We start from the raw sequence: 25546 nt of genomic DNA on the forward strand, positions 1-25546 counted from the left end.
CAGCAGCACATGATAAGAAAGCAACCAGGTGGTGAGGGTAAGGAGGGGGTTGGGATTGGGTGGAGGGATAGCAGGATAGGGGCAGGCGACAGTAAAGTGTTGCTTGTGGGAGCATACATGGACGAGGTGGGGAGAAGGAAGGGCACAGAGGACTGTCTAGTACTGCTATGGGAACAGGGAAGGTGCTGGTTGGGTAAGGACAATGGCTAATGCAGGTTGAGGCCAGGAGGGTTGCAGGAACATACAATATATTGAAGGAAGAGATCCCACCAGATCAAGATGGGAAGGATTCACATGGCACAGGCTGTGAAGCAGGCACTGAAAAGAATAACGTTGTGTTGGGCAGCATGCACAACAGCTGGTTGGTCCAGTTTTTTCTTGGCCAAAGTTGGTTGATGGCCATTCATGCCAACAGAATGGCTGCTATGTAGAATGAAGCACAGCAGATGCATCTTAGCAGTAGATCACATGACTGGTTTCAAAGGTAGCCCTGCCTTTGATGGGATAGGTGACACTTGCGACCAGACTGGAGTAGCTGGTAGTGGGAGGATGTATGAGTCAGGTCCTGCATCTAGGTCTATTACTAAGATATGGGCCATGAGGTAAGGGTTTGGAAGCAAGGATTGTGTAGGGATGGACAAGGGTATTTTGTAGGTTCATTGGGCAGCAGGATACCTCTGTGGGAGGGGTAGGAAGGATAGCGGGTAGGACATTCTTCATTTCAGGGCACAGCGAGAGGTAGTCGAAATCCTCGTCCATCCCTACACCACTCCTGTTCCCAACCCCGTGCCTCGTGACCAATATCCCTGCAACAGACCTAGATGCACGACTTGTCCCATACAGACTCTCACCACCAACTACTCCAGTCTGGTCAGGTGCATCACCTATCCCATCAAAGGCAGGATTACCTGTGAAATCAGTCATGTGATCTACAAGCTAAACTGCAACCACAGTGCTGGATTCTGCAAGTGCATGGCAAACAACAAGCTGTCTGTCCACATGAATGACTACTGACAAACTGTGGCCAGCAGACGGCTGGACCACCCTGTTGCTGAGCACACTGCTCAACACGAAATGCTTTGTTTCAATGGCTGCTTCACAGCTTCTCTCATATGGATCCTTCCCACCAACAACAGCTTTTCTGAACTGCACTGGTGGGAACTCTGCCTGCAATGCGTCTTACGTCCCTGTAACCCTTGTGGCCTCAACCCATGTTAGTCACTGTCCTTACCCACCTAACCCCTTCCCTGTTCCCATTTTGGCATGAGGCAACCGTCTATTCCCCCAATGCAGCCACAGTATTTTTATTTTTCTCCTTTTCTGCCCCCCCCCCCCCCACTGTCCCCCTTGCCCACTGTCTAGCCTCCCGACTGCACCTAACTGCCCTACCCTCACCCCCATCTTGTCACTGTATGCTCCCACAAGCAGCACTTTAGTGTCCCTACCCTACTATCATTTCCCCTCCCCAACCCTCCTGCCCTAACCTCCTCCTCAACCTCACAACCCAGTTGCTTCTTCATCATAAACTGCTGCTAATAGTCTGGCTTCAGCAGCCAGAGGCGCGCGCGCACGCGTGTGTATGTTGTCTATTTCTGATGAAGATCTTTTTGGGTAAAAAGCTTAATTGCTGACAGTCTTTTGTTGTGTCTATCTGCGACTCTGCATGATGGTTATTAAACTGCCTGTTAACTTTCAACAAATCTTTTCCTTGTATGGCAAGTAGTATTTTAATAATGTAAATTTTCTCACCTGAACAAGGGGACTGGACTAGCTTGAGCATTGCAAAGCATAACAGCTGAGTTATGTAAATAACCCAAAGCTGCACCCACTTTCACTGCATGCGGCAAATGGGGAGGAGTACTGCCAATTGGTTCTAGAATTGAGAGATAAACACTGGTCATGTGTAGCCAGCTGTTTATGTGAAACATTTCATCAATTTTAGCTGTCTAGGTGTGAATGTAGTCTGTATTCTCTGTAAATTAGTTTCAGTAAGATCCGTAATTTCTTAGCGAGTTCTGACACTTCAAAGTCAAACAACAGGAGAGCATCATTCATCTGCCAAATTATTTTTGGAATTAATAATGAAAATATTAAAATTAAGTATCTAATATTTCTGTTAGCCTTTGGTCAGAAGTTACTGACTGCAAACTATGGACAATGACTCACTATGAGGCATAAGTAACTACCTACTGGAAGCAGTGTGTGCAATTACGTCCTTTGTTAATGAAGTACAAACAAAATTTGGAGAAATGGCATAATCAAATCCACAACTCACTTCTGCCAGCATATCTCAGACAATGTACTTTGATGTCACTTCTGCAAATTGTTGTGGTCCACATTCTATGGATCTTTGTCAATTAGTTTCTAATTCTCACACACTCAGCTGAGTAATACTATTTCAGTAAATTCATAGTCAAATTCATATTCTCTAAAATTTAAATTATAGACTCACTGCAAATAATGTGCTACCACAATGAGAATATGACATATGTATATGCTATAATTGGTTAAACAATGTGACAGTAAATGTAATAATAGCCATCACTTGACATAAGAGAGGTACACAAGGATGAAATCTGCAGAAGGATAATGGGTTATTATGACAGAGCTGGCAATTTGAGTTTTTATATATATTTATGAAAAAAAGAAAGAAAAGTAAAAAGTAAAGAAAAGTAGACAGACACAAATGAAGACACTACCAAATAAGTCTTTCAAATTCTTCAATTTGAAAGGCTGCACGCACAACTCAGTTGCAGTATTAATTAAAAAGACAGCAGGAAAAAGTTCACTAACTCACCTGAAGACAGGTAAAGGATTAGCTTGTGCATCACAGGGAACAACAATCGAATTTTGTTGTGAACCAACAATAGCATCCAGTTTTGATTTTGGAGGCAAACGAGGAGGAGTGCCTCCAATTGGTTCTATAATATAAGTGGCAAAAGATCAAAGCCAAGCATCAATGAATTTGAGCAAAACAATGTGAAATTACTACAGCTATAAAAATAGTAAAAAAAGGCAACAATCAACCCAGTGAGCCATTACCTTCCAGGATGTGTTTATTTAACCTCATATCTATTGGAGCATCATGTACCATTGTATGAAAGAAATAATCTGAGCATTAAGAATAATTCTCAAAATTAAGTATGAAACTAAAAAACTTAAGTGAAAATAAATAACAATTGCAGCGATACTGGAATCTTTGGCTCTGAAGGCGCAAAAACTATTTTAAAAGTTCATCTGTTGCATTGCATTCCAAAGATGCTATGCTTTACAACTCTCGAACCAAGAGTTTTAAAAGATGTATGTTTTCATTTACATTCGTTATTATCTTTCTGTGAAACTTCTTTTCTCATACTTCTGTGTATATCCATGAGCAATGATGACAAAACTAGAAAACTGGAAGAGTCTATGCCAGCTGGCAAGCGTTACTTCTGGCACAAATTTTAAAGGAGGGGGATCTTCTATCCATCTGTGGTTGTCAGACTGCGTCTCACTACAATTTACCAAAGCAAAATTCTGTCATACACTGAACAACTTAAAAAATTATAACAAAAAAAGCCTCAGAAGACTAGAAACATTTGAAGATAAAAACAGATTTTTTTTTCTCAGTCACAAGACATGAATAGACCAGTGAACAAAGAGAATGTTTTCTATAATTTTTAACATAATCTACTCGCTCTCAACGTTATGCTATGGAAGAGTATGTGCAAGCACTCTTCCATCAGCTACTTAACTTTTTAATAACTAATTATGAAGGATTTTTTCTCCGGGACCCCTCCCCCCTCCCAAAACCCACCTACAGAAGAATAATTGAAAGTGACAACTGTCACAAACGTAGTCCTTAGAATACTTCAAACATCAACTCCTAAATACAAGCATATTGTTCTGAAGCCTAGCACAACTGAGACTTCTTGTAGATTAAGTTAACACTGAAAGACACTCTTGATGTACTTTCAGCAAGGAGTAGAAGAGGGTGTGTAGAAATTGAACACTGTCTGTTCCAAAAGACATCGCCCTTATGCTCTGGTGGTTCAAGTTACGCCATCAGATATTAGTATGATGCTCCGTGCTTTAAAATTTTCAAAAACTAGCTTTTGGTGAACTACCACAGCCATGCTCTTTCTGTAGTTGAGAGAAAATGACTCGCATATTCCACTTATTGCATGACATGTGATCCATACTTCAAACAGTTACAAAAGTTGATAACTGCCAATGAAGTAAAGTATCTACTTCCAATAAAAAGCAGCCTCACAATGGCTCCTTTCGAGATGGTTGTCAACTTTTACATGTTGCTATGGGCAAGTAATTGGAATCTCACATCCTGACAGATGATACAACAATAAAGAAATGAAATAAAGGTGGGTGGGACATTTACCCAGGTGAAAAAAGGTAGAGAAGGCTGTGATGGTTCAGTGGCAGCCAATTGTCATATGCTGAAGTGCTACAGCACACTGTAAATATTGCACTAAAATTACACCATCTCACTTCGAATATGAGCCAGAAATCACACCAAAATTATGCAATTTCCTTTTAATTGCATGCTGGTACGCTGATAAAATGGCCAAAAACGTGTTTCTGGTGCTCTCTCCACAATAACTAGAAATCAGTGTCATGTACTGAACTGATGGTCAGCTGCACTGTGAGCAACTCAGAGAAGCAACGTAGATGTTTGTTTTGTACTTCGCATGCTCTGATATGACATCGTCCCTCCTGGCACTATGAATGCTACGTCAGTCACAGCACCAGGTCATTATTATTCTTTCAAATTGCATGTAGCATATTTTGCAAGCATAGAGTATGAGCAGTTTTTAAAGTTTCATTGCTGTGAGGGCACTGAGGGTGAGTGATCTAATGCACAGACTGCCAATTTACCAACTCAGGTTCAGTTTCCACTGTTGCTAGCATTTTTCTGCAACTTCCTCTTAATTTTATTTAATTCCTCACAATGTTAAACTGTTAATTCCAAAATTTAAATAGCTAATTAATATAATTAATTTAGTAACAATTACTACTTTTGTAAGCCAAAAGGCTATAGTCTAGATGGTGATAAAACAAGTGAGTATATGAGGAAATGTAGTATGAAGTTATTTTATACAGACGATCTGTAGAGGCTCTTCCCCAGACGATCTTTGGAGGTGAAATCCAACAACACAGTCTTACAGAATTTGGCTTACATAGTACAAAAGATTTTGAAGTACTGTACATGCAAAATAGTAGCTTGAATACCTAAACAATCATAAAAATATAGATGAAGATTAATTTAGGTAAAGATCAAGGTGGTTTTAGAAAGGGCAGATCATGTTCGAAACAAATATTTAATTGATTATTCTGCCATGGAACTCTTGGTCACAGCAAGATTCTTCTGGGAATCAGTTATTAAGAAATACGCGAAAGTATACTCAGTGGAAGACCTAATTAACCGTGATGGGAGCTAACAAAAAAATTGAAAAATTTGCCCACCCCATGGAGGGCAACCTGATGAAAAAATTGAAGTTGTTAAAACCTTATAAAGCTAGTGCAGAAGAGCCTATTACAACAGAACTTTTGAAATTGTCTCTTTTGAAAATAATAAAAAAAGAGCTAAAATGAATCTTTGAGAAAATTTGGACAACAGATAAATTCCCAAGAGCACGGAAAATGGTGTTGATACATCCACTACATAAGAAAGGCAATAAACAAGATGTTAATGACTACAAAGGAATTTCTTTGCAACCAGCTGTATATAACATATTTTCCAAGATTATACTAAGGAATAGAAACAGCACTGGAGATTAATTTAGGTAAAGATCAAGGTGGTTTTAGAAAGGGCAGATCATGTTCGGAACAAATATTTAATTGATTATTCTGCCATGGAACTCTTGGTCACAGCAAGATTCTTCTGGGAATCAGTTATTAAGAAATACGCGAAAGTATACTCAGTGGAAGACCTAATTAACCGTGATGGGAGCTTTTAATGTGATAAGGTATGGGACCCAGTAATTTCTTTAATATCTTCAGAAACACAAAATTTTACACCTAATGAAAATTAATTTTATTACTTTGGCCATTTCATTTTAACTTTATGGGCAAATAATTTGACTAAGGAGCTCATGCTATATCACCATTACACAAACACCTGTTTCCCTAAGATGGAGCAATATTCAACAACGAACACTGAACTCAACAGAAAGCAGTCATACAAAAGTACCCTAACACACATGCAGCATCACACCAATTTTTGGTATAAACTTAGCAATGTGCACCAGCAATCTCCAGTGTAAAACTCACCTGAAGATGGCTGAAGAGCTGTCAGACAAAGTGTCATGGCAAGTTGTTGATGTCATCTGGCTGCAATCCCAAAAGCTCTTGGAACAATCATTACACAGGGAAAACTTCGAGAATTTCTTGAAACAGTTTGTGTCTGTCTTCAAGCATCTACCAGTGCAGTTTTTTTCAGCATCTCTGTGATACTCTCCTATGGGCCAAGCAGATCTGTGACCATTCATGCTGCCCATCTTTGTATATTTTCAATGTCCCCTGTTAATCCTATTTGGTATGGGGCCAACACAGTTGAGCAATATTCTAAGAAGAGTCACAGGAGTGTTTTGTAAGCAGCCTATTTAGTAGCCTTACTGCATGTTCCAAGTACTATACCAATCAGCTGAAACTGCTACCTCCTTTATCTACGACTGAGCATATGTGATCATTCCATTTCACACTGTTACAAATCGTTACAACCAGATATTAGTAGAAGTTGACAGTTTCCAATCATGACTTGATAACATTCTAGTCACTGGATACTATGTCTTTTCTTTTTTCATTTTGTGAAGAACACCATTTTCTGTTATGGAGTAAAGATGAGTATAAATTATAGCTAAGGCAATGAAGAGTCTACTGGAAGCTCTTAACCAGCAGTGAATGTGAAATGGCTGACGATGATGATAAAGTGCAAACAAGTGTTCCCTTCATACACATCCTTCTTCCTCTGCCGCAGATGTGTTATTGAAACGTCTTTCATTAATAGTGGCAGAACACTGAACACGATAATGTATTCCTAAAAGAGAAAAAATAGGGCCTGCCATTTGGGTGCATCTCCAATTCGTCCCTCTAAATACACATACAGGAGTAGAGTAGCATCCACTCTTTGGAAACAGAAGTTATGTTATATTTGTTAACTGAACAACAACAAACAAATTAAATTAAATGTGCATATAGCACTGATGGCTGGTTGCTGAGTTGCAAGTATTTCCATTCGATGTAACTTTGGTGACTTTCATGTCACTGATGATGAAACGATGATGGTAAGACATGCAGTCCTAGTCCTGAGCAGAGGAGATTCCCAGCTGGTAATCGAACCCAGGCCCCGTGATCAAGAGTCGGCACCATTAACCACAAGACTGCTAGCTGTTGACCAACTGAAGGACACCTGTTTGGCTGAAAACAGCTCATGTCCTGGTTTGACTGTTTCCATGAATCAGTGTTTCACCTCTTTTCACTTTCGAGGCTCACTTACAGTGCTGTTCACGGTACAATCAAGGATAAGTATAACAACTTTAACAAATAAACTCCACAATCATAACACTACGGTATTTATGAAAATGGTGATTCATATGACTGTAACATCAATGACAAACAATATCTGTCACTGCTTACATAAAACATGCAACTCTTTTCTCACAAATATGCTTATGAACAACTATGGATGTTAGAATGCACTGAACAATAACAAATGGGGCTGACAAAGACTCAAAAACCTGGCAAAAATTGTCGAATTTCATTCTTTTCCGCTGGCACACACCCATTCACTGTCTACAGGCAAGAAAAGAGAATGAATAAGGTACCCTCAAAGAAGACACTCATAGTCTTAGCTATATGAAAAGAATCAGAAGTAACTATGAAATGTATGAGCTGACATTGAATTTGGAAGTATTAATAATGAAGTGTGGCAAACGAGATCGTAATGTTATAAGACTCAAGGAAAGAGGCAAAAATGTAAAAGACAGTGGCTTGAAATGTGATATGGTGCACTGGAAAGAAAACTACTAAAAAGAAGTTACCCAAAATGCATGGAAAAAGACAGGGATGGAAAACACTGAAATAGGGAAACACAAGAAACATGATCCATCTCATCTGAAGTTTTCAATGACATGAACTGGTTTTGGACATTGAAATGAACCACTGGTAACGGATGATAATCTGTGCCGGATTGGGACTCAAATTCGAATCTACCACTTAGTGCAGCCAGTCACCTCAACTGCTCTGGCCATCCAAGCATGCTGACCCACATCCCCAGTCTCTTGCACACTAGTAGTGCAGCATCCCCTACCCACGAGCACTCACTCACCATTACTGATTGACACAAGAGATTGGTCTTGGTATGCATGTATATATATCAATAAGGTGCAACGACCACAGATTCACTATTTCAGTGCAGATGCAATCCAACATCAATCTCTTACATGAATCCAAAATAATGAAAGAGTGATTCATGGGTAAGTGATGCTACACTAGTAGTGTGGAACAGGCTGGGAATTTGGGTCAGATGAAGAGTGTGCTTGGATGACCGAGGCGATTGAGGTGACCGGTCACATTAAGCAGCTGATTCGGGTTCGAGCCCAGTCTGGCACAAATTTTCACCTTTTGCCATTGATTCATTTCAAAGCCCAAATGCAGCTAATGCCATTGAAACCTTTGAATAGTATTTGTATGGCTGCTGGATGACATACATTGAGGTGACAAAAGTCATGACATAGCAATATGCACATATACAGATGTCGAAAGTATCATGTACACAAGGTGTAAAAAATGCAGTGCATTGGTGTAGGTGTCACTTGTATGCATGTGATTCATTAGGAAAAGTGTCCAACACAATTATGTTTGCACGACGGGAATTATATGGACTCTGAATGCAGAATTCTTGCTGGAGCTAGACACACGGACATTCCATTTCGGAAATCGTTAGGAATTCAATATTTCAAGATCAACATTGTCAAGAGTGTGCCAAGAATACCATATTTCAGGTATTACTCCTCACCATAGACAACACAATGGTCATTGGCCTTAAGATCAAGAGCTGAGACGTTTGCGTAGAGTTGTCAGTGCTAGCAGACAAGCAACAGTGCATGAAGTAACCACAGTTGTGTAGAGTTGTCAGTGCTAGCAGACAAGCAACAGTGGATGAGGTGACCACAGAAATCAATGTGGGTCATACAATTAATGTATCAATTAGGGCAGTGTAATGAAATCTGGTATTAATGGGCTATGGAACCAGGTGACGAACACGAGTGCCTTTGCTAACAGCATGACATTGCCTGTACCTGCCTCTCCTGGGCTTGAGACTGTATTGGTTGCACCCCAGACTGCTGAAAAATCTGGCCTGGCCAGATGAGTTGTGATGTTAGTTGGTAAGAGCTGATGGAAGGGTCAAGTGTGATGTAGACCCTATGAAACCATGCCTATCAACAAGGTATTGTGCAAGCTGATGGTGGTTCTATACTGGTGTGGGCTGCGTTCACATAGAATGGACTGGGTCCTCTGCTCTAACTGAACCATCATTGACTCAAAATGGTTATGTCCGCTACTTGGAGACCATTTGCAGCTGTTCGTGGACTTCATGTTCTCAAACATTGATGAAGTTTTTATGGATGACAATGAATGCATCATGTCACCATGCCACAACTCTTCGCAATTGGTTTGAAGAACATTCTCGACAATTCAAGAGAATGATTTGGTGACCCAGACCACACAACATCACTCACTTCAAACAATTATGGGACATAATCAAGAGGCCAGTTTGTGCACAAAATCCTGCACTGGTAACACTTTTGCAATTATGGATGGTTACAGAGGTGGCACAGCTCAAAATTTCTCCAAGGGAATGGCTTGTTGATTCCATGCCACATCAAACTGCTGCACTACACTGGGAAAAGGAGGTCCAACATGATATTATGAGGTATCCCATGACTTTTTTCATCTCAGTGTAAGGTGTCTGTTCTTCCAGGAATGTCCGAAAAACACACACACACACACACACATCAACTATTGATAACACTTTCAAATCTAGGATTGGTTGTTTACAATCCACTGTTAATCACTATATTACATAACTTTGGAACTTAGCTTTCAAGGAACTTTGGCTTGCTTCACTACCTGTAAAACTTTTTCAAAACTTTTCCTTTGTAACATCTTGTGTTATGCCTCCTTGGTTGTAATATCAATAAATCCATTTTGCCTGATTCCAACATCACCTACTACCTACCAGTATTACAAATCTTTCCTATCCTTTGCAACATGAGACAAGACATGTCGTATGTTCTGGACTAATATGCTCCACATAGTTGCTTAATGGCTCGCAAAAAATTTGAGGAATTGGAGAAGATGCATGTGCCAGATCACATATCATTTGATCCACTGCCTCTACATACTGTGTTTCTGTCTACCACACTCCAATTGATATAGTAAGCAGACACTTTTCCTCAACCTTATTATCAAATAGATTTTTACCTCCTGATTTTGGAATGACTATTATCATGAAAAGGATGTATTTTTTACAGCCTACACACAGTAAAAAACTGATACATAGAACATTATGAAAAGTTAATACTGCTTACCTGAAAACAGGGACTGGTTGACCTTGGGCCTCACACATTAAAACAATCTGTGAACCATAATCCTTCAAAAGTATGTCAGATTTGCCTCTCGGTGGAAGACGAGGGGGAACACTACCCACAGACACTACGAAAGACAGTAGGACAGGGTGAAGGTAACATCATGAAAACTATCACCATTTATATCACTGAAACAGTCTCTTATTAATTTTTATTTTACACTGTGTTCCAGTTTATATCCTCTAAATTCAAATATCATGTTAGTCTTCTACATCTTCCACTCTGGTCTATTGCAACAGATTGTACATAATATTATCGCCTTAGAAAAGTTTCTTAAGCAAAATGCTATGGATACATCACGTAATTTTCTTAAGAGGCGAGTGTGCTATGCGTAGTTTAATTACTGACAAATTTTCTGTGAAAAATCACATTTTGGCAAAGAGAGGAAAAAAAGGACAATGGGAAACAACTATTCTAACCAGCATAGAACACCAATGTGCCACACTGCCCACAGGAAAGACACTGAGTTTGCTTTGTAACTACAGCACATTTGAGTATTTCTTTCCACTCACAACAGAACAAGAGTTCTGACTCTTATGAACCAGCTCTCTAAAACCTGCAACATCACTGCCAATGTTCAAACCAAAATCTACATCAAACTCTCTGCTGGCTTTCTTGCTGTCAGGCCATTCCACAAACTAAGTATCCTTCTATTTCCTGTGTATTATTTCTATCCTTTTCATACTGTTCCGGCTTCAGTCATCTGATTTTACTCCAATTCCTACTTTCTTTTTCTCTTTGCTTCATTTCCTTTTTCTGTACTTACAGCACATTTGGCTGTTGTTTATTTTGATTTTCCTCTCAGCCACATTTCTCAAAGAGTAGAATCTATAAAATTTCAAAATTAGGATAAAAATATATTAATAACATTTTGTAGGAAACAGAGCTTTAATTACCTGGTCACAAAACAGGAATGCCAACACCAGCGGCAGTGCTAAGACACACACAAAATAGTTTATGAAACAATGTCTGACTTCCAAAGTATTTGAAAGCTTCATCATAAGAAGGATCACACATACACTTTATCCTTTTTCCCTTATATCCTTGCAGCCATTATGACGGCTTTTATAAAAATTCAGAAAGACATTTCTACAGTTTTTTTCCTAATTTAGGCATGAATTAGACCCTTCTCCAGCTGTTTTCTTTTCGCTGACTACTATGTTTTTTGTCTTTAAAAAATCATGTTGTTACTGTTTATTTATTCAGCCTGCTGGAACTTCTACATCTACACTGCAGTTTACCACTGGAATTTTGTAATTATTTACCTTAGCACACAACTAATTACAGCATACACAGAGACATTTAAGCAGTCATTCTTCCTGCATTCCGTATGTGACTGGAAAGGGAAGAGACCCTAACATGTGGGTACCATGCCATGTACTTTCTGCTACGGACTTAATGGTGGTTTGTAGTGTGTGTGTGTGTGTGTGTGTGTGTGTGTGTGTAGATATAGGAGTAAAGCAATATATTTTAAATGTATATTATTTACACTGCCTAATACCAGTGCTATTCATCATCTAACACTGATTACTTTTAAATAAGTCACCAAATTTCTGCTCTTCTCACATGCTGATAATTATTCAATCAATTCTGGGAAATGTGATGCTCTTCTTGTTTAAGTGAATTTTCTGAAAACAAAAAGTCCAAAAACATCGTATCACCAAACTGCCCTGATAAATATCTCAGTGAAATGGGAGGGAACACTCTGCCTCCCCCCTCACCAACTCCCAGAAAAATCCATCAGCCACATGGCAAAGATACAACACTTTTTGTTATTTAATTATTCAATCCTTAAACTATGATTCTGATAACTGTGAATTTTACATGCAGACTTTCTACAAATATACACGAATGCAATGGACCACTACCACCCAGCTAACCACGCGGTCTAACAGGCAGCTTGCTGAGTGGGGAGGCGTGCCTATCCCCGGCAGATTAGTGTCTAGCTAGGTCCGGTGTGCCGGCCAGCCTGCGGATGGTTTTTAAGGCGGTTTTGCATCTACCTCGGCGAATGCGGGCTGTTTCCCCTTATTCCGCCTCAGTTACACAATGCCGGCAATTGCTGTTCAAACACGAACTGCACAATAACCCTGGGTTCAGTATGGGGTGGCGGTGGGGTGGGTGAACTGCTGTGGCCTGTTGTGAACCACTCAGGGCTACAGCAGGATGAGCCTCTCTGTCATTTCTAGGTCCCCGGTTTAATACACAATACGCACACGCACACACACACACACACACACACACACACCATTATGCTGTACTCTTTGACAAACAGAAAGCATCAATCAGTCATGACACAAACTTTTAATGAAATACCTCATCATCAAAATATGTTATTTTGAAAAATGCTACTTTCACACAGAATATAACTGTTAGATATCAAAGGTTCATTTCTGTTCAAATATTAAAATAACAGTGTGTAAAACATTTTGAGGCAATGATATTTCATTGAACCTCACGATAAAACACTTTCCATGCTTTCTTGACTGGCTGAAGCTGTTATACCATCACCACATTCAATTATAAACATCTAGTTTTACTCTTCGTAAAAATTGGGTTTCTGAAAGCCATGAACTTTAAAACCCAATTTTCCACAGATATATATAAAGTTTTACATCTGAATCTACTGAATTACAAGTAAAACAATTTCAGCCATTGTTTACATGTATAACATCTTCAGGCACATATTTTTGAAACTTTTACAGACTTTTCAAATCATGTAATGTCTTCCATCATGTATTTAAAGGTTCTCTGCAAGAGACTGAACTGAAATAAGTCAACATCTTTCACCCACATTGCATTTCTTCTTCATCTGGTTAAACTCTGGAAATGTAGCTTACGGCATTATTTACTGGAGGTGGACACATATATGTTACCAAAGAGTGACCTCTGACCATCATTCACACTGCACTATCTCAAGTTATGAACACAAATTGTAATTTAATTATTAGAGAGCCCTATTTTCTGAATACGACACCATTACTAACAAAATGGCATTATCTTTAGTACACCTCCGCTGTGTGATTTACACAAATTTAAAAACTGCAGCACTGTCAGCATGGATATTTATTTCAAAGAATAATCTAGTATAATCTACAATCTTGAACTGACATTCAACAACACAAGGAAAATGCACATTAATAAATGAGATAAACGAATATACAAACAAAGACTGCTACATTTATTATGTTTCTGAGACACTGCTTACCTGAACACTGGAACAGGAGAACCCTGCCCTTGGCAGAATAAGGCAAAACTTCGGTAAATATTTTGAGTCACAAATGACTCTCTAAGAGCGGGAACTTTAGGTGCAACACTCGCAATGGGCTCTACAAGATACAGTAATGTCTGAGAGACTATTCTCAATCTTACCTGAATATTGGGATGGGGAAAGCCTGAGCCTCACATAGCAGTGCAAATCCTTCCTCAGCTCCCACTTCAAAGGAGTTTGATTTTGAAGTCTTTGGCAAATTCGGTGTAGCCTGTCCCAGTGGTTCTACAGACCATGCCCAATTACTTTAATCGTAAGTAAAACTGATCAAGTAAATATTCTTAAAGAAGGGTGCAATATGCAACTATGGAATAAAAATAAAGGAAAACTGATGGATTTCTCACTTACTTCTTACAGACAAGTCATCATCAGAATGAAACTTAATGCTCAAAAATTGGGTGTGGGGAAGAGAAGTAGATGAGTATGCAATTGGAAGACCAATTATGAATAACAACACAAAAACAAGGCCTAACTCAAGTCATTTATTCAGTAATCAATTATCCTTTGCATACTCTTTCCTATGTGTAATTTCATTGCATTTATTAGTTTGTTGATACCCTACCACTCCTCCCCTCACTGCAGTGAAAAATAACTTTGTCAATATTTATTTATTACAAATAGCCTTGAAAAACTTTTATGCAGGAATAAACAACAACAAAAAATTATCAGTGTCTCACATATATGTGTAGAGTTTGCCAATGAGACAAATTAATAAAATATTCTTTGGATACAGGTCCACAGCCTTGCCACAGTGGTAACACTGTGTCCTGCCGGATCACCGAAGTTAAGTGCTACTGGGCTTGGCTAGCACTCGGATGGGTCACCATCTGAGTCTGCCGAATGCTGTTGGCAAATGTGGTGCACTCAGCCCTCGTGAGGCCAACTGAGGAGCTCTTTGATCGAGAAGTAGTGACATTGGTCACGAAACCTGACAATGTCCAGGAGAGTGGTGTGCTGACCACATGCCCTCCGCATCCACACCCGGTGACACCTAACAGCTGAGGATAATATGGCGGCCAGTCAGTACCTTTGAGCCTTCGAGGCCTGTTTGGATGGTGTTTGTTTGTCTTTGGATACAAGTCACATGTGGATAGTTCAAGGACATTAAAGTGTTTCATATGGCTGAAATCCAGGGAACATTTTATTGCTTAATTACATAGAAATGAAAATTTTTTGCAATTTTTTAAGAGAGGTATAATTCCCCAGAAAATAAAATTGCTGATATGAAGAAAAGTAAATCACTTCTTTCGTCTTCAAGTCATTTTGGCAGGAAATAATAAGAATGAGTGTTGTTAAGGTCATGAAGATGGCCGGCATAGTGCTTAGTCTTCTATGTGGAACAACTTATCCCCTCACTCCTCCTATTACTCTGTTACTTTAAAAGCTAAGCAATTCAGCACCATTGTACAACGTTTTTATTTTCATAAAAATAACTTTTGGGCTATATGTATTTGTATATAACTAAAAATGTACCTTTAAAGGCTCTATCCACAGCATACTCTAGTTCAAAGATGAAAACTAAATGTGGCTATTTAATGAAACACTTCCATATTATTATTATTATTATGCAGTGCAATGTTTCTCTGTAATGAAAATTAATAATCACCTGAATATGGGTGGTGGGTATCCCTGTGCTTCACAAAAAAATACAAAAGTTTGTTCCACAACTACTTTAAAGGATTCTGATGTTCTTGAGCCAGCTGTCTTAGGTGGAGATCCACCAGATGGTTCTGGGAAATTCAGATTTCTTATGTTAATAATAAGGAAAGACTCTGAAAAGCACACTTAGGGTTCTTTAGTGAACTTCAGTGTAATAAAAGGAAATATGCACAAAAGAGAATCAATTATGTTATCTGTATTCAACTACAGTAATAAATTCCAGCCACACAATATTTTGAAGTACAAGTAAGTGCAGTGTGAGAAATCTGCTCACCTGGACCATGAAAATAGGTACTTGCAATATGTGATAGGAGTACTTTAAAATGCAGTAAGATATTAAGGTATTCCTGTGTCTGTAAAGGTACATACCTCTGACATCCTCACTGAACAATTATCATAGTAACTGTTTCGAAACACGTGTCAATACAATTCCCATTGTACCACTTATTAGGGCTTCTTCCCAATCCATTCATATACACAGTTCTGTAAGGATGCTTAAACACTTCCATGAGTGCTGTAATTACTCTAATCTTGTCTTCACGGTCACTACAGAGCTTGTGGGAGCATGTGAAAGATGTAGGGACATGGTAGGGGTGCTTGGTGTAGTCAGGAGGTTTAAGGGGAAGAGTTGAGGGGGCACAAGAGGAGTGGAAAGTGAGAGAAGTAGAGGAGGGAAATACAAAACAAAAGGGACACACTAGTGTGTAAATTCGTGGCACAGAAAGTTGTGTTGTGCTGGAATGGGAGCATGGAAGAGGATATGTGTGTGAAGAACAGGGACTGGCAAAAGCTGAAGCCCTGTGGGTTACAGAAACATAGCATCTACTGCAAAGAGAGTTCCCACCTGTGCAATTCAGAAGAGCTGGAGTTGATAGGAAGGATTTAGCTGGCACAGGCTGTCATTGAGGTAAAGCATGTTGTGTTGGGTTTGATGTTCAGCAACTGTGTGTTCCAGCTGTCTCTTTCCCACAGTTTGTTGGAGGTTATTCATGCAGACAGATAGCTTGTTCATTGTCATGCCCGCATAGAATGCAGCACAGTGGTTGCAGCTCCGCTTGTAGATCACATGACTGCATTCACAGATACCCCTGACTTTGAAAGGATAGGTTACACTTGTGAACGGACTGGAGTAGGTGAAGTTGGGAAGATGTATGAACCAGGTCTTGCACCTAGGTCTACTACAGGGATATGAGCCATGAGGCAAGGGGTTGGGAGCAGGAGTTGAGCAGGGATGGAGAAGGATATCAAGAAGCTTTGGTGGCAGCAGAATACCAATGTGGGAGGCATGCTAACAGCAGTGAGTATGATATTCCTTATTTCAGGTGTATCAAGAGGAACTCAAAACCTTGGAGGAGGATGTGATTCAGTTTGCCCAGTCCTGCATGATATTGAGTCATGAGGGGAGTACTCCTTTGTGGTTGGACAGTGGGAATGTGTTAGGTGGTAGGTGACTGGAGAGATAAGGCAGGGGAGATCTGTTTCTGTACAAGGTTGGTAGGGTAATTTCAGGCTGTGAAAGCCCCATTGAGAACCTTGGTATATTACACAAGGGACTGCTCGTCATGACAGATGTGACAGCCACAGATGGATAGGCTGTATGGAAAGGCCTTTTGGCATGGAATGGGTGGCAGTTGTTGAAGTGGTGTTATTGCTGGGTTTGTTGGGTTGAGGACCAGGTGAAGCAAATTGGATAGAAGGTGTTGAGGTTCTGGAGGAATGTGGATACAGAATTCTGTGTGGTTATGAAGGATTCCTCTAGATGGCCCATGAATAAGTTGGCACAGTTTGGTGCCATTCAGGGGCCCATTGTTGTACCATGGATTTGTTTGTCGGTTACGCCTTCAAAGATGAAGTAATTGTGTGTGAGGATATAGTTAGTCATGGTGACTAGGAAGTAGGTTGTAAGTTTGGAATCAATTGGGCAATGGGAAAGGTAGTGTTCAGTAGTGATAATGCCATGGGCCTTAGGGGACATCCCTAATGCCCTTAGCCTTTCAACTACTGAACACTATCTTTCCCAATTCTCGACTAATTCCAAACCTACAACCTCCTTACTGGTCATCATAACCAACTAATCCTCAATCATAATTCCTACACCTTTGAAGGCATCATCTACAAACAAGTCCGTGGTACAGCAATGGCCACCTACATGACACCATCAGCAATGAGCAACTGCATGGCATCATCCTATGCCAACCTATCCACAGACCATCTAGAGGAATACTTCCTAACCACCCAGAATGAGAAATACTTCCTAACCAGCCAGAATCCAAAACTCCTCACCTGGTTCAGATTTACTGATGATATATTCATGATCTCAACTGGTAATGAGGACACACTATCTACATTCCCCCAGAACCTCAAGATCATCTCCCCCATTCATGTCATCTGGTCTTCCTCAACCCAACAAGCCACCTCTCTCAACATTGACCTCCATGTCGAAAATGGCTAGATCAGTACCTCTGTCCACATTAAGCCTACCAACCACAAGCAAGACCTCCACTTCGACACCTATCATCCATTCCATACCAAGAAGTGCCTTCCATACTGCCTAGCCACTGGTGGCTGTCACATTGGGAGTGACAAACAGTTCCTCTCCAAGATCTCCCATACCTCATTTCTCCAGCCACATACGACCCCACGCAGTCCCACCATTTGACCACAGGGGAGCAGTCCCCTTCTGACTGACGAACCCCCAAGACTGGAGCAACTGAGTTACATTCCAGGGTTTTGATTACCTCTCATCAAGCCTTTAAATGATGAATATCCCACCTACTATTGTTCCCACCCGCCCAGAGTGGTATTCCACTGCCCACTGAACGTACACAATATCTTTGCCCGTCCCTACTCCAACGCTGCTCAATCCCTTGCCTCATGGATCACATTCCTGTAATAGACCTAGATGAAATACCTGTCCCGTACATCCTCCCACCACTGCATAATACTCCACTACTCCATTCTGGTCACAAGAATCACCTAGCCCATCAAATGCAGGGCTACCTGTGAAACCAGACATGTGATATATACAAGCTAAGCTGCAACCACTGTGCTGCATTCTATGTGGGCATGAATGGCCACTGACAGACTGTGACCAAGAGATAACTGGACCATGCTGTTGCTGAACATGCTGCACAATACGATTTCACTTCAACGACTGCTTCATAGCCTTGTGCCATCTGGGTCCTTCGGACCAACACAAGCTTTTCTAAATTGTGCATGTTAAATTTTTAGCATAAGATTATACCTCTTAGTGAGTGAATTATGACAGAATTTTTTTTAATGTGACAAATAATTAATGAAATATTGAAAATCAAAAAATTGTTGCCCCTGAAAGTCATTAGATAGCAACCTGCAACTGGAATTGGGTTACCTTGCTCCGTCTAGCCATTTAGTAATATATAAACGGAAATTATAAACAGCTGATATCAGGAGTCTAATACTATTCCTAGCCTATTGTGTACAGGTATAAAAACAAGAAAAACTTTCCTACAACACAGAAACTGCTCAGTGTGGCTCATGAAAAGTCATTTTTCATTCAACCTTTTTTTTTTTTTGGGAGGAGGGGGGGAGAGAACACATACACAAATATATTTTAATTCAAAAATTTATTGGTTTATTGATGGAAACATATTAAATATCACTGGATTTCTTTGCACAGGTTTCTCACCTGAAGAGTGGAGCAGGGAAAGCCTGGCCTTCACACAGCAAACTGTATGTTTTCCCTGCCTTTACTTCAAATGAGTCCGACTTTGCTGATTTGGGAAATTTTGGAGAAACTCTTCCCACAGGTTCTAGTAATTACAATAACCAGTTAGGAAAGAACACATTTTAAATTATGTGGGATTATAAGAACTTGTATCCAAGTTTCAGTTACAAAAACTATCTGAAAGTTATTTTATTAATATAAGTGTTCATCATATCTAGAACATGTAAGAATAAATAAAGAATAACAATATTCACTAAACAAATCACTAAAGTCTTCAGTCAGATTCTACTTGAAAAATCTGAATTCTTTCAATAAGAAAGCCTCCAACAAACTAAGAACCAAATTCGAGTAGCCTAAAATTATAATTAGTGATTTGAATACAAAGTCAGAGCTACTCATCAATTAAAAAAAGGTGCTGAACCACAGATCAGCACATAGAAATGGCAAAAAAGTGTTACTGGCTTTCAAACAAAGTCTTTCACAAATAAACAAAACACATAAGCTGCACAAAAAGCTGCAGTTGTTTCCAATTGCTGCAGCCTGACAGAGTGAGTAATTTTGAGGGGTATATTGTGATGAAAGCGAAGGTGTGGTAAGAGTATAAACAAGATGGAAGGGGGTTAGGAAGGATTCTGACACTGTAGGACTTATAGTTGTGTGCTGGAAGTATGAGAAAAGGACACACACACACACACACTCACACACACACACTTCTCATACATCTGATGACCAGCCACAAAGCAGCACCCCCTCCGTCAATCAATACCACCAAGATTAGAACAATTAAAGCATATTATTAGCTGTGGTTTTGACTACCTGTTTTATGACTTTGAAATGAGGAATATGTTCTCTACCATCTTTCACATTCCTCCTAAAGATATTTATGGTGTAGTAAATTCATTGCTTAGAACACATTAGCAATCTTTTGAGAATGTTTAGAGCATGTAACACAGTCAACTAGACTTGAACAAATTACATACATGATATCATTTTCAATGGGTAGTACCACACATGGAAACATCACAAATCTAGAGAATTATTTACTAAGAAGAAATAGGCAGAAATAAAACATAACTTGCAGAAATATTAATTTGTAGATGAGGGTATCCTGCATTATCAAAATGTCTCCATTATTTCATCTATGCCCATCACTTTCTGGAATACAATTTCATTTTCAAAGACTGTGTGCTTTTTAATTGACATCTACTATTAAATACAATGAGACAGCAGCTAATATGAGAATAATTTCACAGATGAAAGAAACATACAAATTGTAAACATAATACAAATTTACAATTTTTACATTCAGTTTAATCCGTGACATCACTCTAACAAAATTTAAGCAACTCTCTCTCTCTCTCTCTCTGTATTTTAATTATTGGTAGAAACCTGAAGTAAATGGAAGGTGTAGGGGAGGGGATGGCTGCACTCCTTGAGTAGTGATTTAATAAATGGGACAACATAAGTAATGTACTGAGACCACAACAGATGTTCTGGAGGGCTCTTACATAGTAATACCAAACACTGGCTACCTCATGACAGTAAGGTAGAGACTGCCATCCAAATATATCCTTATGGAAGACAGTTTGAAAACCTGTCCACAAATCTGCCACACCATCAGATCTTTTTTTAACTCTGTCTCTTCATGCCCTCCCCATCAGTGAGGCCACATTTGAAACCAGCTACATCACACACAAATTATGCTACAAAAACTGCACGAAATTCTATGAGTAAACTTTCCACTTTGATGACATACTGTGACAAATCCGTGGGCAAGAACCAACACTGGACCATCATGTCAGGTAACATAGTAGGATAGACATCGTTGTCTGCTTCACAGTCCGCAAAATCCTCCACCCCCCCCCCCCCCCCTTTCCAAACCTCCAAGTTCGTAGAATTCTACAGGTAGAGATCTTCATTAAAATTATATTTCAACCTCAACTCATCTCCTCCCCCCCTCCACCCCATGGTTCTATCTCTTAATAGTCCTGCTCTCCAACAACTGCCTTCCCCCCTCCCCCATGCCATCCACCGTCACCTCTACTTTCACACATCCCACAAGTTAACTGTCACAGCAGCCGTGTACTCCCCATTATTTTCCACTCCACCTACTCAAACTCATTTAGTCTTTCTTTTGCCTATTTCTTTCACCTACTTTTGATCCTTCATCTTCCGCCAATATTCCTTTACATCCTGTTACATCCTCTGTCCAACAAGTATTCCATTTTTTCAGCATCCACCCCAGCCACTAGAGCTGCAGTTTGAAAAACAACAGTGGCAGTATATGCATGTTTGACAGCTCTGGTGAAGGACTTTCCCCAAAGTTAAGCAATTTTTCATTCTTTCAATGTAAAGGCTTGCTGCTTATTGTTGCTTCTGTATGGCGAGGTATAATCTATTCTCTCAAACATTTTATTTCTGTCCTGAACATTTAAATATAGCTTGTGAGTCTGATACATAAAGCACAGAAACTGTACTTAGCTTAAATAAGATGGTGTCAACAGAGTCAATCTTCATATGAACATGGTAGATATTAAGAGAACCGATCATGGAATTGAAAAGCAGCTGCAATCACTTAGTAATGGAAAGGCTTCAGGACCACATGAGATATCTATAAGATTCTATAAAGATTATTTGAAAGAACTTGCTCCCCTTCTAGCAGTAATTTATCGTAGAGTGCTTGGGCAATGAAAGGAACCTAACAACTGGAAAAAAGAACATGTCATTCCCATTTTTAAGGCCGTAAGACAGATCCACACAATTATAGACCTATATCATTGACATCAATCTATTGTAGAATTATGGAACATGTTATACACTCAAGAATTATGACGTTTTTGGAAAAGGAACATCTCTTCTATAAAAATAAACATGGATTCTGCAAACAGAGATCCGGCGAAACTCAGCTCGCTCTGTTCCCCCATGAGATCCACAGTGTAGTGGACAATGGCGCTCAAGTTGATGCCGAGTTCCTTGATTTCAGTAGGGCATTTGACATCGTCCCGCACTGCCGTTTAATGAAAAAAATATGATCTTACGGACGCCGAGTTCCTTGATTTCAGTAGGGCATTTGACATCGTCCCGCACTGCCGTTTAATGAAAAAAATATGATCTTACGGAGTATCGGAGCAGACCTGAGATTGGATTGAAGACTTTCTTGCAGATGGAACTCAACACGTCGTTCTTAACGGAACTAAATCGACAGATGTAAAGGTAATATCCGGAGTTCCACAGGGAACTGTAATAGAATCGCTGCTGTTTACAATATATATAAATGATCTAGTAGAAAGCATAGGACGATCTTTAAGGCTATTCACAGATGATGCAGTTGTCTAAAACCAAGTAGTAACGCCAGAAGACAGTAAGAATTGCAGAATGGCCTGGAGAGAATCGATGAATGGTGCAGACTCTGGTAGTTGACCCTGAACTAAAATAAATGTAACATATTGCATATACTTAGGAAAAGAAATCCACCACTGTACAGCTACAATACTGATGACAAACAGCTGGGGACAGGGACTGTCATAAAATATCTAGGCGTAACTATCCAGAGCGACCTTAAGTGGAATGACCATATAAAAAAAAGATAGTGGGGAAAAGCAGACACCAGACTCAAATTCATTGGAAGAATCTTAAGGAAATGTAACTCAACCACGAAAGAATTGGCTTATAAGGCGCTTGTTCGCCTGATTCTTGAGTACTGTTCATCTATCAGGTAGGACTGATAGAGGAGATAGAGAAGGTTCAACGAAGAACGGCGTGTTTTGTCACGGGATCATTTAGCTGGCGAGAGAGCATTACAGGGATGCTAAACAAACTCCACTGGCAGACATTACAAGAGAGGCATTGTGCATCACGGAGACATTTACTATTGAAATTTCGGGATAACATTTTTCAGGAGGAGTCGGAAAACATATTACTTCCCCCCCACATACAGTTCGCGTTTTGACCACAAGGAGAAAATTCGAGAAATTAGAGCCAATACAGAGGCCTACCGACAATCATTCTTCGCACGCACTATTCCCAAGTGGAACAGGGTTTGCATGGGGACATAGAATAAATAATAAACATTTACATCATTGTTCTCCACTGTCACAAGTTTCTGAACCATAAAATCTACTGTATGGACTACACATATGATTAAACTGAGTCACTGAACAGTTCTATTATGCCCACAAAGCAGTACTGGTAAGATTATGAGAGAGTCCAGTAAGAAAGGAACTGTCAGAATTACTACTTTTGCAAGTATCTCCAATATTAGGCAAGTAATTAAAATGAAACAAACTTATAAGGTGAGTTATTTCAAGCTTTCTTGAAGAAACTAATGATTTTCAAGCTTCTGGGTTTGAAGCCAAATTAATGTTGTTATTTTCCTTTCATGATATTTTGACAATTTTCGTTGTTTCCTTTGGCAAATGTCATGGGCAGATTTCATTTCTCACTATTGCTACAAGAAATTAAATCTGCACCAATACCTAGCAATGACAACTAGGAAATATGTTGAAATGTCATGGAAGGAAAATGACAATATTAACTCAGTCAAAAACTCAGAAACTTGGAAATAAAAAAAGAATAAATATACTCATAAAATTGAATCAGATGACATGAGTAAATTCTGGCAAAAATACCAATTTTTGAAGCCAGGGGGTTGCTTCATCAGCCAAAGAGTGACATGATTGGAGGAAAAGAAGAACTACTAAAGAATTGGGCAGTAAAGTCACTTAGAATCTATGGTGAATGAAAATGCAACAGAACAATATCAGAGAGAAACCAACAAACCATGTGCATTGACAAAAATAAATATTTTTCTCTCTTCATTTAGCTGTAGATTCATTTTGATATTGTTTAATTAAAAAAGCCGAATGTGATGTGTAGTTTAGGGCACAATTTACACAGTGGTGTCACAGTTGATCCTAGATAATTTCATGAAATACTAAGGAAATTCAAAAATAAAATCTAAGAAATTATTTTGTAGCACATGTTGGGTGTAGCTTTAAAGTTAATGCAAACAGCCGTCCTATGATGATATCAAAATAAGAAAATATTCTGAATACACATTAACAGAAAATAGTTCTTCAGGCTTTCACACCATCAGAAAATTTAAGTCTAAAAAGAATGTAAAAGAAGCAACAGATACACAAAAGGGAAGAACTGGTTTTTTTTGTGTCTAAACATACAAGAGGAATTCACGTGAGACTGGAAGATATGCAACATTAAAGTACACAAAAAATGTTAGCACAAACTGTCCAGAGCCTTGGCAAACCACCAACCCTGTTTTGATAAAATTCGCAATGATTACTGTCTACTGCAATCAGCAAGTAAGTATTCAAACACTATGATTACTTATTTTGCTTGGTTTCACAACAGAGGGTGCAAAGTTTCTAATGACTGCCACATTCAGGTGTGATGAGCAAAATGCTTTCCAGGGTGCTAGACTTGCACTAATATCTCCAGGCCATCTCCATATCATTATTATAGTTTAGTGGTTTGGAATGTGGAAAAGACATTAATGAACCAGATTTACATCTGATTTGACACAACAGTTCCAACCTTTGCCACAAAACTGCAGTTCCACTAAAGATAAATAACAGCTAGCCTATGACTCTTTGCAATTTTAGCAACATTAAGAACATAATGTTCCAAAGGCAATCTTGACAATTATAAAGAGCTCAATGTTATTAAAGACAAAAAGTGCACTACAGAAACCCTTAGTCTGTGGACAGAATCTGAATTATAATTCCCATTCCCTGCAAGGTAATTAATATTGTTGAATCTTTCCTCAAATTCATGTTGCCATAAACAGAAACAAGTACAGTTACAAATATATCTACATCTACATATAAGCTTTGCAAACCCCCGTAAAAAGTGCATGGTAGAGGGTACTTACCATTGTACCAATTATTAGGTTTTCTTCCCTTTCCATTCACATACAGAGTGTGGAAAGGGTGGATGCTTAAACATATCTGCTTGCACTGTAATTGGCCTAATCTTTTCTTTGCAGTCCCTACGGGAATAATTTACAAGGGGTTCTAATATAGTCCTAGATTCATTGCTTATAGTTGGTTCTTGAAACTTGCTAAGTAGGATTTCAGGGACAATTTGCGCCTATATTCAAGAGTTTACCATTTCAGTTCTTTCAGCATCTCCCGGGGGGCAAAAAAAAACTTTCAGACATTTGTGCTGCTCTTCTTCATGCATACTCCACTATCCCATGTTACTTCTATTTGGTACACATCCCACACTTGATGCATATTCTCAGATGGG

The 25546-nt window shown here is 39.3% G+C and overlaps 1 protein-coding gene across 1 annotated transcript in view; it reads right to left on the reverse strand.

Annotated features, from left to right (window-relative positions):
• The window catches only part of LOC126195428 (Down syndrome cell adhesion molecule-like protein Dscam2), an 879015-nt gene that overhangs the window by 399180 nt on the left and 454289 nt on the right, over positions 1 to 25546 (reverse strand). The window contains exons 7-8 of the mRNA XM_049934039.1: positions 10590 to 10713; positions 1750 to 1911 (exon numbers count right to left, since the gene is read on the reverse strand). Of these exons, the coding sequence (XP_049789996.1) occupies positions 1750 to 1911; positions 10590 to 10713 (286 nt within the window). The remainder of the gene's footprint in view (positions 1 to 1749; positions 1912 to 10589; positions 10714 to 25546) is intronic.

Source organism: Schistocerca nitens, chromosome 7 (assembly GCF_023898315.1).
Source record: "Schistocerca nitens isolate TAMUIC-IGC-003100 chromosome 7, iqSchNite1.1, whole genome shotgun sequence".
In the NCBI taxonomy this organism is placed as follows: Eukaryota; Metazoa; Arthropoda; class Insecta; order Orthoptera; family Acrididae; genus Schistocerca; species Schistocerca nitens.